We start from the raw sequence: 14,513 nt of genomic DNA on the forward strand, positions 1-14,513 counted from the left end.
TCCCAGATTTCCACCAATGTCTTTCACGCTCTAGCGACTACTTTTTGGAGAGCGTAGACTTGACAACTTCTACTCAGCTCTCAGGTTCACTCTCTCCAGCTACCACGGTGGCACACAAAGCTCTTCTATGCTTGTTTTGCCAAAGGGACCTACTTCCATCAACAGCAAATTTCCTACAGACCTGCTCAAGTTCTCATTTTAAGTATTGATTTGCTTAATCCTGTTCTTTCAGACATGTTTTCTTATCACTGCAACTGTGAGGGTCTGAATTCATTGCACTATTCTTTCAGCAGAACAAGTGTCCCTGAGAAAACACTTTTTTTTTTTTTTAATCTGAAAAAAAAAATGTCAGAATAACACTTCACATTCTTCTGGCACTGTCTATCAAAATTAAAAGCAGACAGTAACAGTCAAAGGGCTAGGGTGTACATAAGCTAATTCTGTCTTCCACTGCCTCAGATGTAGAAAAACAAGAGAAAAATAGTGGAAAAAAATATGGTAAAGGAGAAATTCAGCAAGATACCGGATGAGAAAGTAGAATCTTTGTTAAACACTTTCTTTATTTACTCCCATTCAGCTAAGAAGTTCTGAAGAGCTACTGCAAATGCCATCTTTCAGTCTGTTGAGAAATAACTGATGAGATGTAATGAGAACTGATGAAAAAGGCATATTTATGTCCATGCGTATAAGCCATTTTCTTTATCTTCAAATCTTGTGCGTTGTTGATTTCATTCACCCTCATTCATGAAAGAGGAAGATACACCTATGACTTGTGGAGATACCCCTTACAGAATAAGCTTATGATCAAAAGCCATTGATCAAAACTGAATTTTATGATAGAAGCTGATTGTTATCATTTTCGCACCGGAAACAGACAACTGAAATATTATAATGAGAATTCAGACATTCATTCACATGTAGCCATTCTCAATAATTTGCATTATCGTTCCTTTTTATTAGCTCCTGAAAGCTTGATGCAGGCTTTGGAAGACCTCGATTATCTAGCAGCCCTGGATAATGATGGCAACCTTTCTGAATTTGGAATAATTATGTCAGAATTTCCCCTGGATCCACAACTGTCAAAGTCAATTCTGGCTTCGTGTGAATTTGAGTGTGTTGACGAAATGCTCACCATTGCGGCCATGGTAACAGGTACTTGTAAATAATGTCTTACTTGGGCCACCTGCCAAATCCACGTAGATGCTTTCAAAGTCTATTCACAAGGGCAACCCAAAGGCAAACTTCTGTTGTTCACATCCGGCTTAATTCAAGTAAATGAATATCTTTGGCTGTTTAAGTCTTAACTTTAAGCATGCAATGAGACACAAGTAATGAATTCATAAGTAGCACTCCATTTCCATGCTTCAGCTGCCCCATTAGCTTCCAACCTTTTGTCAAAAAGCATACACAGAACATCCCTTCAGCATGAAATTTATCTCACATTCATGTACATTTGTTACAGACTGGAGCAGCAAATTAGGGGAAGTTCTAATTATAAACAATATTGAACTGTTGACCTACAAAGAATTACTTTGTGATCTTGTTTCTCCACTTCAAAGATTTTATAAAACTAACATAACCTTAAGTATCCGTAGCATTCTGTCCTGATGGATCAGTCTGCTCCCACATGGCGCTGTGAGACAAACCAGCTGGCCCCAGAGACTGGACACATGAAGTCTGGAGCAAGAACATTTATATTAGAAGGTTGTTAACTAAAGAAATTCTTTCATTTGATGTGAAAGCTGCTATTGAAATCTTAATACATCAAAGACGCACAAAATCAAAGGTTTTAGCATAACTGAGAGGAGGGTGACTCCAGAAGTTCAAACAGCAAATAATGATGATGACTTCTCAGGATTCCGACCAGATATTGCAGGACAGGGCTACACTTCCATTCTTTCGGGTCTCAGTGTTACATAGCGATGTTGCCTCCAGCAACATTTAGCTGTCTCACTTCTCTCTACGGCACCATGCTACTGATTTTATGGCACAACCGTGGCATAGAACCAATGCTTGAGAGCTATCTACTGCTCAACAGCCACAGTTTAACCTCGCCTTAAAGAATGCTTTGCCATGGTGTTATTGTCCTCTGCCCAGAGGGAATATCCTAAGCCCAGAAACTGGTGAGGAGCCTTAGGCAGCAAGGACACGAACCCACAGGACACCAAGCTGCATTAGTTGTTCTCCTTATAGAACAACTTGGGTTTATGCCTGAGCTGGCTTGATTTTTAATAGTGAGCCTAAACTTGTGATAAAATTTTTTAAGTACATACAACAAATGTAAATGATTGAGCATAGGCACACTTGAGTTTTTAAAAAGCTCACCCATCTCGAAAGACACCATTACACAACAGAAGTAAAATGCACTGGAAGGCACAAATTTCAACCTATAGGAGCAAATTAAGGCATTACAGCCACAGATTTGGTTTCTTTCTATATTAAATAAACCATTTGCTTGGATTCTGGATAAATTGGATCGTGTCATTACAAAACACTTTTGGCATCAGTCTAGGAGAAAGCTCCTCACCTTCTTTGGAGTTTACAGCACTAATTAACTAAACAAGGTATCGAAAGAATATCCACATAAATAAAACCTTAGTGAATGCAACAGATTCAGTTCTATGGCAGCAACCCAACATTGAACATTAAAGGGAACTGAGAAAGGAAAAACCAAAAAATACCAGCGGAGTTACTATTTGTGCATGCACCTACATGTCTTAATAACCACTGGCTTGCTTTTTTTTTCTAAGCTCCTAATTGCTTCTTACACGCACCTCCTGGAACAGAAGAGATTGCTCTTACCTGCTGGCGAAAATTCTCACACCCTGCAGGAGATCACTTTACTCTTATCAATGTCTTCAACGCCTTCAAGGAAGCCAGTGCAAACTCCACAAGCCAATGTAAGTGTGCCCATACCAGGCAAAATGAAGCACACTGTAAACAATTTGGGAAAAAAACCAAACCAAAACAAAAATCTGAACAGTCATTGTTAGCATTTAGTTCATTAACCTTTTTTGAATGGTTCCTTCTAGAATTTCTAATTTGCAGGGAGAAACCTAACAGAGTAGCCATTGCAAATGAACATTTATTAACTAACTGAAAATAACCTAGGACAGCGTACCTCATTCAACAAGGACACATAAGCGTTATTACAATTATCATTTGAAGTGACATCGTACAAAACCAGAATGATGGTTCCTTCTGTAAGAGCACAAAATCTAGGTTTAAGATGTGAACGACATAAACAGTTGAGGAGGTATTCCCCCAATAGCTGTCAATTAAAAGGAAGGTTAAAGGGGAAAAAATGAAAGTAGTCAAGTTCCCATGGACAGGAAACCACAGAAAAGCCAGAGGACTGCCCAGCAGACAGGAGCTCTTCACAGCATTTTCCTGTGCTCAGACATCTTGCTCAGGTTCATTTAGCCTGAGTCCAGTACCTAGACAGTGGAGTGATAAATTTACATATACGAAGTAAAAACTTAGGACAGGACAGTAGGATTGTTTCAGGTTTAGTCACACTGAATGCTGGAGAGACATCCAAGAGAACCTCTCCCTCCCCAGCATGCAGGACCATCAGCAGCACTACAGATGTGATTTCAGTTCCGTATTCTAGCCTGAATCCAGAAAACCTGAAAACAGAGTTGCTACTCATTCTATTTGAAATCTTCATTCTATTTGAACTTTTCACATACAAAGTAAGGGATTTTGAATATTTTAATTCAGAAAGATATAGTTAAATTCTATAAAACTAAGTAAGGATATCAAGTATTGCCCACTCGTTTTATCAGGAACATCAATGAACCTAAGCTGTCCATGTGGCTCTTGTCATCGTAATTTTGAACAGCTCTAACAAGCTACTCGCTCCAAAATGTTTTTAATCTATTGCACCAGTCAAAAAGCATTTTACTGGGCAGTATCTCTGTGGATAGTACCTATCACTAAGACTTTGCTTTAAGCTAAAATACTGTTTTTTCCTCCACAGACTACAGCAATGAGAAATGGTGTCGCGATTATTTTCTAAGCTGTTCTGCATTGAGGATGGCAGAAATTATCAGAGCCGAACTAGTAGAGATTATGAAGCGTATTGAACTTCCCATTTCAGAACCAGACTTTGGCTCAAAAGAAAATATACTCAGCATTAAGAAATCTCTCTTATCTGGTTACTTTATGCACGTAAGGAAAAATATTGTGGTTTCATCTACACTGCATTGTTAACTTATATAGAATGATTTCCGAGAACTTAAGTTAGGTAGCGAAATCTCTTAATCACCAGAAAGGATAAAAGCTATTTTTTCCACAGTGTATCAAAGACTTCTGCCAATTCCAATCTTCTTTCTGGGGTTCAGCTATCACAGTATGAAGTCCACACACTTCACTGCAAGAGAAAAACTGTCAATATGCCTTTCACTCAAAGAACTCTTTTACCTCAAAAACCTCTTCAACTTACAATATTCTCCCAGACATTATTTCCTTTTTTGAAGATGGCTTTTGTGAAAATACTCTGGAAATATAGAACTGACTTGCTGAATATGTTTAAGTACATATAACATACAGCTTTCCTCATCTCAGCCAAATGAGGTACTCTAACTGTAGATGTAAATATAAACCAGAAAGATTAATTCATTCCCACTTCAAAGCATGCTTTCCTTTGCATCACTATGCTCCACCTAAATAGAAGAATGACTCCTCCACTCCACTACTTCAAGTGCCCTACTACACGCTGCATTTTAGTCTTCTAATTCTTTCAGAATACATCTATTTTCACACAGACCCTCTAAAGCCAAGTTCAGATACGGTATAAGCCTGCCCTCATTTGTTCCAGTTTCCTTTCAAATATACAGACCAACATGTTCTTTAAAACTAAGCCTCATTTCACAGTATCCAGTCCCTAGCTTTCCCACTGAAATTTTGGAAGAGGTTTAGGCTCAGAAAGAATCTGAATACAAGTTTAATTAATAGTTTAAAAATAATAGGCACTGATCTGTGCATCTTGTACATTCAATTAAGTAATCGATAACTCTCTGTATTTTTTTATAGATTGCTCGTGATGTAGATGGCTCAGGTAACTATCTAATGTTAACACACAGACAAGTGGCCCAGCTTCATCCTTTCTCATCATATTATAACACCAGAAGGATTCCTGAGTGGGTTCTATTCCATGAGTTTAGTATACTGGAAGACAATTCCATCAGAGTCGTCTCCGAGATATCACCCAATCTGTAAGTTAAAAAGATGAAACTGTTTCTTCACTCATACCTGTACCACAAAAGCATAACATAAAGTCACAGACAGGGTGAGGATGTGTGTGTACATTGAGGGCAACACCTGGAGAAGCCAACTCCAGTCACCTTCTCCATGTCCTTTATCTCTGTCATAAGGACAGCTATCTTTCTGGTTCTGTTGAGAAACATTCCAAGCATAACTGATTCACTCTAGGTAGGGTTGTTGGTTTAAAAGAAAAAAAAAAACCACGGTAAAATAGACATAAGAGGAAAGGTCAATCTTCATACCTAGTCAAGCAAGAGGAGGCGGCATCACTGGAAAGGTGAAGAAATTGTTGTTTTACACGCTTTTTATATTCACTGGTGAATATATGTGGAATAGATTTTATTTCATTGTTGCCACTATTGTTCTGTCACTGTGTGTAGCTTTGCTTGATGTCTTCATTTTCGTTCAGAACACTCACTGAATTAGACCTCAGAACCATTAAAAAAGGGAAGAACTGTGATCTTCTGCCCTTTCTATTTTCATGCAAAACAAAACATAATTTAAGTCAGCCTTTTGTACTTCCTAACGTGTTAATGGCTGCCACTGTAACCGTAATCAATTCATCTGTTGAAAACACATCTTAAAAGTAGCAAAAAGTTTCTTACAAGGTAAAATATACAGGAAAAAATTCAAGGAAGAGTTAACCCAACAGTGTATTGGTAGATTAATCTAGCTGGAAATTTCTTTGTTACCTGAAAAGCTATTTTCCAGCGAATCTTTTGTCTTGACATGTCTTATGAACCCAGCCAGCTCAATCACCCCGTATCAATGGTTTATGGATTCAAGAAAAGACTACAATCTTCCTTCTGTTAAAATCTCTTTACACTGAGAATATACATACATTTCACTGTCCTTATCTCTTCTATTTTCAATGTTTATAAGGAAGCCTTTATCATGCTTTTATTGAACCAAAAATAGGGAGTTTTGGTTTTGAGTTGAAATACCAACTTCGCAGCTGTATGAATCAGCATGTTGCTGGTGTCTTTTGTACAAGCCTGGAAATAGTTACTCAAACATTTCAAAATTCAATTAAAAAAAATAATATTTTTTTCTTATTTCCTCACCAGATTCGTGGAGCTGGTACCTCAGTATTATTTTAGCAATCTTCCTCCTAGTGAAAGTAAAGATATTCTGCAGGAAGTGATCAATCACTTGTCACCCGTTTCAGCCATGAAGGAGGAACAGAAAACTAACAATGACAACAAAGAAAATGAAAAATTTCCCCAAACTCCCACTGAACAAAGATGTATTATTCAGTGATTTCAGACTGAACTATCATACGTTGGGCAATTTAAATAAAAGCAGTATACGCGACACACATCCCCATCTTAACCCATGTAATTATTTTGAACTTTTGACATGGATTTAACAGAAGAAGCACGGAGAAAAAGCACTTTTCTTAACAAAAGGAGTTGCATGCGTTATTTACTGACAAAAATATAGGATTTAGTTTTCGTTAAAAACATACTGAGCAGATCTTTAAGTTTTCTTGTAAGACTGAGTTTTTATTGACTGCTTAATGATGATACCAAAGTATAATAAGACACAATATTTTAAAATATTAATTTGATGGATATTTTCAGTTGTACCTACTTGTTTTCTAAGTGTACACAGGAAGCATGTGAGCAGTACAAAACCATTAACTCAACAGCAATCTTTTAAAAATATTGTGAAGTCATAGCTCTGCATGGCTGCTTTATAAAAAAGTGTTCATAGGGAAGTTCAGAGTGAGAGATAGTCTTTGAGTTTATCCATAATTACATTAATTCCATCAGCTGGAACTATCATAACAGTCCGCAAAGGTTTCATTGGTACATCGTCAAAGGACCATCTGCCGCCCAAACAGGTGTCACTTTCCTCTTGGACAGAGTAGTTGAACTTCAGAAGGGCTTTCTAAACAACAGAAATAAACGCATTAGAATTAAAAATTTTAATTAGCATGAAGATAAGACATCATCTAAACAAAGTAAAAATAACGACTCTATTATGCACATGCTTATTAAGAAGTTATTCTCTTCCCTCTCAAAAGGTCCACCAAAAAACCCTACAAGACAATCTACTATTAAGCATTTTGAACTATTCGCTTCTCACAGAATTTATATAATTAATATTAAATTCTAAAATTATTTCTATCATTATAGTTTGGTATCAGAAAAATGACCTAAGAGGGGAGAAAAAAAATAAAATCAATTCCCCCTTTCTATGCTTACTGTGCCTCACTTTGGACGGTTCTAAGGCAGCATCTCATTCCATACTATCACATTATGAAATGCCGACCCTTAGAAGCTATCCTGAGCAGAATTTCAAAAAGCTCTTGCAAAGTCTCTAGACAGCTAAAGCCATTGAAAGGCATATTTATAAAGGATGCTTCTTCAAATAGGTGGGTGTCCATAACGTGTATTATTTCGTTTCAGTGATATATACTGCATACAGATAGAACAGTCTTTTTATTAGCTTTCCCAGACAAAATGCCTGATGGATAAGAAAAACTTACCTAACAAATGTTTCTCATTCTCACACAAGTCAGATAAAGAAGTATAAACTGAACTCCTAAGTAGAAAAACTTACCTAACCTCTTCCCTTTGCACTGAAAGTTGAGTTCCAGTCTCCTTTCAGGATTGCTATTTACTAACAGTGTCTCAAGGTTGTAAATTTAATTTTGGAAGAACTATCAAATTAACTGAGTGGTTTTGCTCAAGAACGAACAATTTGAGCAATGGAAGCCCTAATTCTTTCATCAGTTCCAAGTCTGGTTATAACAGAGCTTTTTCTTCTGTTCCCTCAATAACATTTGAAGGAACAGAATAAAGCACAAGGAACTGACAACTGCAAAAAAGCTTCTCTGTTTTATACGGCTCCAAGTGTCTGCCTCACCGCAATTAATACTGTTTTATGGCAATCTAATTAAAGTTATGTGTGATCAGGGAGGATATACACTCCAACACTAATTTAACACATATACATTACTAAGTACAGAGACCCACTGAATCTAATATCCTCCATAATGTTTAAAATAAATTTGTTAAAAGAGTAGAAAGACTGTTAAAAAGCAAAGCATGTTCAGTTTGAGTCTATCCACTTGAGTTGAAAATTTCTGCAATTCAGAGAAAAGCACACAATAACTCTTTAAAATGCCACTCAAAATAACAAAACAGAGATAAAAACAAAACAGGCCTTCTACAACATCACACCCGTGGACACATGGGCATGACAGATCTCTCCCCTTCAGTTTTTCAATAACATGTTTACAGAGTTCAAGTTCAGTTGGCAAAGCTGCTGCGGCAGAAACACAAAAAGAAAATCCCAAACTTGTTACTGTGTAGAGGCTACAACAGTATTCCCTCTAGCAACAATGAATTCACCCACTTACATTTTTCTTCTTCCCAAGAAATAAAATCACAGCCATACTATAGCCTCTAACAGAGAATGTCATGAAAGATTACAAACTGCAACCTTTGCCATTAACCATATGATGCACGTGCAAGTACTTTATCCTGTAGGCACTGCCAGAAATGAAAAATAATGGGCTTTTGACAAAGCAGTAATGTTGTAGAATAATATTTTTAAAGCTTTGAAAAAAAATAAAAAACAATGAAAAATTCTTTGCATTTTGAAGTACATTTTGAATTTAATTTCCTGCATCTTCCCCCCTCGTGATCTGGCTTGGGACCAGCAGAGTCGTGTAGACAGGTTGCCTTAGGAAATAGGAAGTAATATCCTATATTTCATCTCAGTACTTTAGCACTTTTTATTAATATACTTGTCTTGAATAGAATAGAGACAGAAAAGGGAAGTGACAGCTACTTGTTTGGATCTTCAAAAGTTTTCTACTCTGAGCATTTTTTTTTAAAGTAACAGGTATCCAAACAGAAACAGATAAATCAACTTTCCACATAATACCAACAATGATGACATGAACGCAGAGCTTCGCAACTGACAATTGTCTGACAATTATTACATTCAATTCAATCTCTTCAGCATTGCTATATGACTAAAGAGATGAAGTTTGTTAATTCTTTGAAGCTAAGACACTGGCCTCAAGATAAAGTGACACCTTATCTTTCCCCTAATGTCTCTGCTTATTTCAGATATTCTTTGAATTTTTCCATTATCGTCATTGCACTGGAGATGCTATCGGGTAGTAACGCTGCCACAGGCAGTCCATACCATACCGTCTTCTAGCCAGGTTGATTGTGACTTGACACAAATAACATTTTAGTAAATTCATGCCAATACAGACGATTAACTTAATAATTTGAACTTAAAGATGGCACACCTCACCATGATTCTCTAAATACAAAAGGTGTTGTGTTCAATACCCAAAAATAACTTGCTTGGTTATCTCTCGATACTATTCTAAAAAAAGATGATTTAAAATATATGTGACCATATCTTTTTAAAAGCTCCCCTTGAATTTAAGGTGAAGCACATTTTTTTATGATATGTAAAGAAAAACAAATATTTTAAATTAAAAGAATCACGTTACCTCGTAAAAGAATTCTTCCTCTGCATTTGCAAACATTAATTCCTCCTTTTGCTGATTTCTCCCTTCCCTCTTCTTAGAATTGCTCTTTGTGGCTTCTGTAAAGGTCTTGCTGATAAGAAGGTAGTAGTGGCACTTTCCACAAGGTTTGTTCGTTCTTTGTGCCTCCATCAACTCTTTCCTAAAGATAAATAAATGTTTACACATACACATCCTCACATCCTTATCCAACATCATTTCCTGGTTCTCAACATGGCACTGAAACAATATAACATGTATCTCAGTGGACTCATCTACTTACTATCACCCAGCCTATGATACAAATCTACGAACTGGCAGAGATCAACCAGCACCTAACTAGCTTCCCTCATTTACTTGAAATTAATGAAAACACGGTTTTCATGAGCCAGAACTCATCCACCTTACAAGACTGTTTCTCAGTTCTATTCTTGCATTCCAGAGCCAGACATTAACACCTGAGCAGAAACATCCAAGTTGCTCATTATCATCATTCTATAAAAAAGTTCTCATTTCTAAATTTTCCTAGATCAATATGAAAATAATCTGCAATGCAAACTATAATATACACACAGCTATTTCTGCAGTAGAACAGCACATATTCTTAAATTATTTCCTCTATCTTAAAGTTTGAGAAGCCTGAAGATAAAAAAAAATATTTAAAAATTAACTTTTATGACCTTATATGAGATGAAAATATTTATTTTCTGTTCATATCTTACTCATATCTATAGTATCCCCTGTCTTAACACAGTACTATATATACAAGATTTCTGAAAAAAATATGAAGAAAAAGTAGTATTCAACATCATGTCAAAAAAACAAACCCAAAACAAACTTACTGAAGCTGCTGGTGCATGGGCAGAGCAATCTGTGGTGGTACATTAATGAATCTTTCACTTAGTAGAAGACCCACAGGCTTAGTACTGTCATTTAGGAGCTTATTCAGTTGTTCAACTACATGCTGTTCACAGCTCTTCTCACACCGACTTAGAATCAGCTCTTTGATTTGTTCAGCACACTGTGTACCCTAGAATCAAAAGGTATATTTTCTTTACATTATAGAACAATTATTTACACAAGAAAACCTTGAATGTGAACGTCAAGGGAATATTCCACAGGCCTCTGGCAATTTCCTTAAGTGGTCTCTAAAGCACTCTACAATTTCTCTGAAATTATTTACCAACCCTGAAGCTGAGGGCAAACAAAGATTCTTAACTGAGAGGAAGGCAGCTAGAAGCTGCAACACCAATGCACTCAACAGGAAAACTCAAAAGCTGCAAAAGATGAAAGTGAAGAAAGACAAGAGGCCGACAGCTCAGTTACCCTTAGACCTAGTTTAAACTCTCTATTCCAGTCTTTCCTTTATATTTGATCTTCAACAAGTTACGCAGGACTAAATCCAAAAGAAAGCTAAATGATGTGCAACTTTTAAGACCACAGTCCTCCATGGTGCAATTCAAAATCCTAATCTAGCTGTCTAGGCTTGAAAAGGATGCAGTCTCACTTACTACTGTCTAGACATTAATGAGGAATACCAACCTTCCTTTCCGTTAAGTTTAAGCAGCTTATAAAACCAAAGACTTCATCATCATCATCATCGTCACTGCTGTCTTCTTGGACTTCTGCTTGCTATGTAATGAAAGAAAAAGCAACAACTCATATTGACATTCTATTTCCACTCTCTGTAGCAAGAAATGTTTTTCCTCCCAGAAAATGCTCAGCAGATGACAACCATCTAGGTAATCTGTACAAACACACCACCTACAAATTCTGATTACGGTTATGAAAGTGCCGCATCATTGAATGTCTGTGTTCTTACAGCCAGCTATACAGAGAGCCAGATCATGGATCTTCTACAGCAGATCTTCTGAAAGGCACTAAAATTTGATAGCTCACACATAATAAGCCGCATTTCAGTACAAGGGATGGCAATATCTTAAGCAAAACCAATTTTCTTCAGTTTCTAATGAAAAAAAAAAGTCTTAAAAACCATAGAGCAATAGAGCTTTGACAGAGAGTGAAACAAAAAGCTCAACAAAACTCCTCAATGAAAAACTTGGGGAAAGAACTGGGGGTCATGCAGTTGTAATATAAGGATCATATTAAACTTGAGCGGAAAAACTGTTGGCACAGGACACAAAGGGAATGTATAGCAATGATATGCACCATGGTACAACAGCACAATTGTGCTGTGGCGGCAGCTTGTTTGGGTTTGAAAGCAGCATGGCCATGACATCTTGAGCACCATACAGTTCTGAACAGCTTCCTTGGCCAGGAGTAACTCAGGAGCCTCTGCAGAATGCTCCACTGCCGTAACAGAACCTGTTCAGGGCTCATTTCAGGATCGTTTCCTATGCCCAACGAACTCTGCACAAAAACAAACTGCATGCTGGATATTTTTGGTCTGTATCTCTCTACATCCTGAGAATATAGGGAAATCACAAGGTCCTATTTCTTACAGAGATGGTAACAAACTTCTCCACGGCATTTACAGCATTATTACTCTACCACACCAAAATTCAGAGAGAAAAGTGAAACGCCTTCCATACACAAAAAGAAACCAAACAAAATAATCAATAAAATTCCTTGTTTGGTTGGAAGTGGGCATGGAAAATTTCAGCTCCCCTAGCAAAATTGTTCTCAAAGCAAAAAAGCAAGAAAGCATACAAATTAAAAAGCCAGGATCCCCTTCTGAAAGTCTGTTCTGTCATTTCAACATAAAAGGTATTGTACTTCATTTACAAACATAAATTCTGTCTTACCTTGATAATACTTCCAATATGATTCTGTTGTATTAATATATCAGTTAATTCAGCAGTGTTAACAGGAGCTTTTAGAAACAACTGGAAAATAAGAAACAAGTATTAAGAAGTTTTAGGCCGGATGATGTATCACGGGCCACTTAGTAGAAACTAAAGTCAGTAATTTCTCTAAGTTGTTATGCAACACCTTGTTCCATTTTTAATTTCCATTTAGTGAGTTTGCTTTTCTAAATTTGTTCAACATAACACTGTAAAGACTGAAAATGAGCTTCCTGAAGCGCTCGCTCCTTGACCCTCCACAAGCTGACATTCTGCACACTTGGTATCCTTTTGAGTTTGGTATGATCTAAATGCTTGCTGAACATTGGTTTACAACCGAAACAGGCAAAAGAAAACTGCAAACTGCCACATTGAACAGACACATTACTTGTCTGTTGGTTAAGGGCTGTAATTTACAAAAAAATACAAACTCCAGGAAGCTGATTAACATTGAACAGGTTTTCTGGGCAGCAACTAACACAATGAAGATAGAAAGATTATGCACACTGTGGAAGAACAGCCCTGCAGTTCATTGGGTGAAGTTCTTGAAACCATGTTTTAGGAGACACATGTTCACTGTGGCTGGAATTACTGAAACTTTACGACCTAAATCACAGTAAAACTACGGATCAATACAGACAATGTGAACTGATAACTTTGTATAACTTCTTAGATATTATTTATTAATGGACACATCAACCAAGACGTCAAGGTACCTGTTGTAGCAGTTTCTTTATCCCATTATAGTCATTGTCTGAGATGGAATGCGCTTCAAATTCAATATTCACTTCCTACGAAAAAGTAAAATAGAGAATATGAAACATACTTGGCAAAAAAACGATATCAAAACAAAGATAAACAATAAGAAACTTGAAGACAAGTAATGGTCAACATCAGAAATGGAACTAACTTCCACCTTTCAGTAATCTCAGCAATTGCTACACTTACCATTTATTCTGCAATTTTTAGAGAGTATCTGTGAAAGTAACATCTTAAAACTAACTCACAAACTGTGTTGTGAACAAACCTTTAACGTTTTGTTCCTGCAGTCTGGTTCATACAATTAAGTTTACCAAAGCCACATAGACTCTTACCGTAAAGACGCTTGATCCAGGCAGTTATACTCCTAAAACTGCAGGATTGCAGTGTAATGCCTTGGCTAAAGATGAAGACCTCTGCAGACATTTAAACAATCACATACAAAACCATACTTCTGCTATTTCCTTACATCTTAATAGTATCATTAACCCCACTCTGGAAATCTGTTCAAAAGAGACCTCATCACAGCAAAACAGAAGTGAAATCCTGCTTCTCCTTCCAGAACAAATGCTGTGTACCTACCAAACGTTTTTACTGCTATTCTGTATTAACAGTACTGCTTCCCAAGGTTGCCTTGCCTTCCTATTCTTCTGTGAACCACCGTTCGAGATCATCCAAATTTAATTTGCCTTTTAATTGTTGGTTTGGATTCCAGTTTCTGAACAATCTAAACAACTCAGCCTTACTTTTGTCAACAATTAAGACTCATAAATCTCTCCAATCACATATCAAGGTCATGGTCTTTATTGTCTACTGGGAGAACAGCCTTAAAGGCCTGTTTCCAATGTAGAAAACAGATACACATCCAGCTGGGGGAGGGAATGATAATCAGCAGACATGCTCATATATTCTTTTTTTGGCCTAATAAAGCAAGGAAGCTCTTTAGAGGTAACTGAGAGCACATTATTTACTGGAGAAGCTACCGATGTAAGAAAACAAATTGTATCTTAGGGATATACAGCATTCACTCCTGGCATCCAGGTACTTTTTGACTGCTTTAAAATTCAAGGATCTCGCTGAATGATTAAGCCAATAAATTCTGAACAAAACACAGTTTACAGTGGTTCTGAATACTGTGCAAATCACAGCCATAAAATTGATATAAACCACAGGAGCACTAG

At 36.8% G+C, this 14,513-nt stretch overlaps 2 protein-coding genes across 2 annotated transcripts in view; one reads left to right on the top strand and one right to left on the bottom strand.

The window, feature by feature from the left end:
• DHX32 (DEAH (Asp-Glu-Ala-His) box polypeptide 32) overlaps positions 1-6,465 on the top strand; it is a gene marked incomplete at its 3' end in the record, with an annotated part of 20,368 nt that extends 13,903 nt beyond the window's left edge. Inside the window, exons 7-11 of the mRNA XM_010075115.1 lie at positions 961-1,152; positions 2,751-2,904; positions 3,990-4,173; positions 5,038-5,219; positions 6,336-6,465. Of these exons, the coding sequence (XP_010073417.1) occupies positions 961-1,152; positions 2,751-2,904; positions 3,990-4,173; positions 5,038-5,219; positions 6,336-6,465 (842 nt within the window). The remainder of the gene's footprint in view (positions 1-960; positions 1,153-2,750; positions 2,905-3,989; positions 4,174-5,037; positions 5,220-6,335) is intronic.
• Positions 6,466-6,752: 287 nt separating this feature from the next.
• On the bottom strand, positions 6,753-13,364 carry BCCIP (BRCA2 and CDKN1A interacting protein; the record flags this gene model as incomplete). Its single annotated transcript, XM_010075116.1, has 6 exons — positions 6,753-7,161; positions 9,755-9,932; positions 10,612-10,799; positions 11,312-11,401; positions 12,535-12,615; positions 13,290-13,364. Coding segments are annotated over 6 exons (783 nt in total), but the record flags the coding sequence as incomplete, so codon positions are not given.
• Between the last annotated feature and the right edge of the window lie 1,149 nt (positions 13,365-14,513).

The sequence above is a fragment of the Pterocles gutturalis genome, unplaced genomic scaffold (assembly GCF_000699245.1).
Source record: "Pterocles gutturalis isolate BGI_N339 unplaced genomic scaffold, ASM69924v1 scaffold8367, whole genome shotgun sequence".
NCBI lineage: Eukaryota > Metazoa > Chordata > Aves > Pterocliformes > Pteroclidae > Pterocles > Pterocles gutturalis.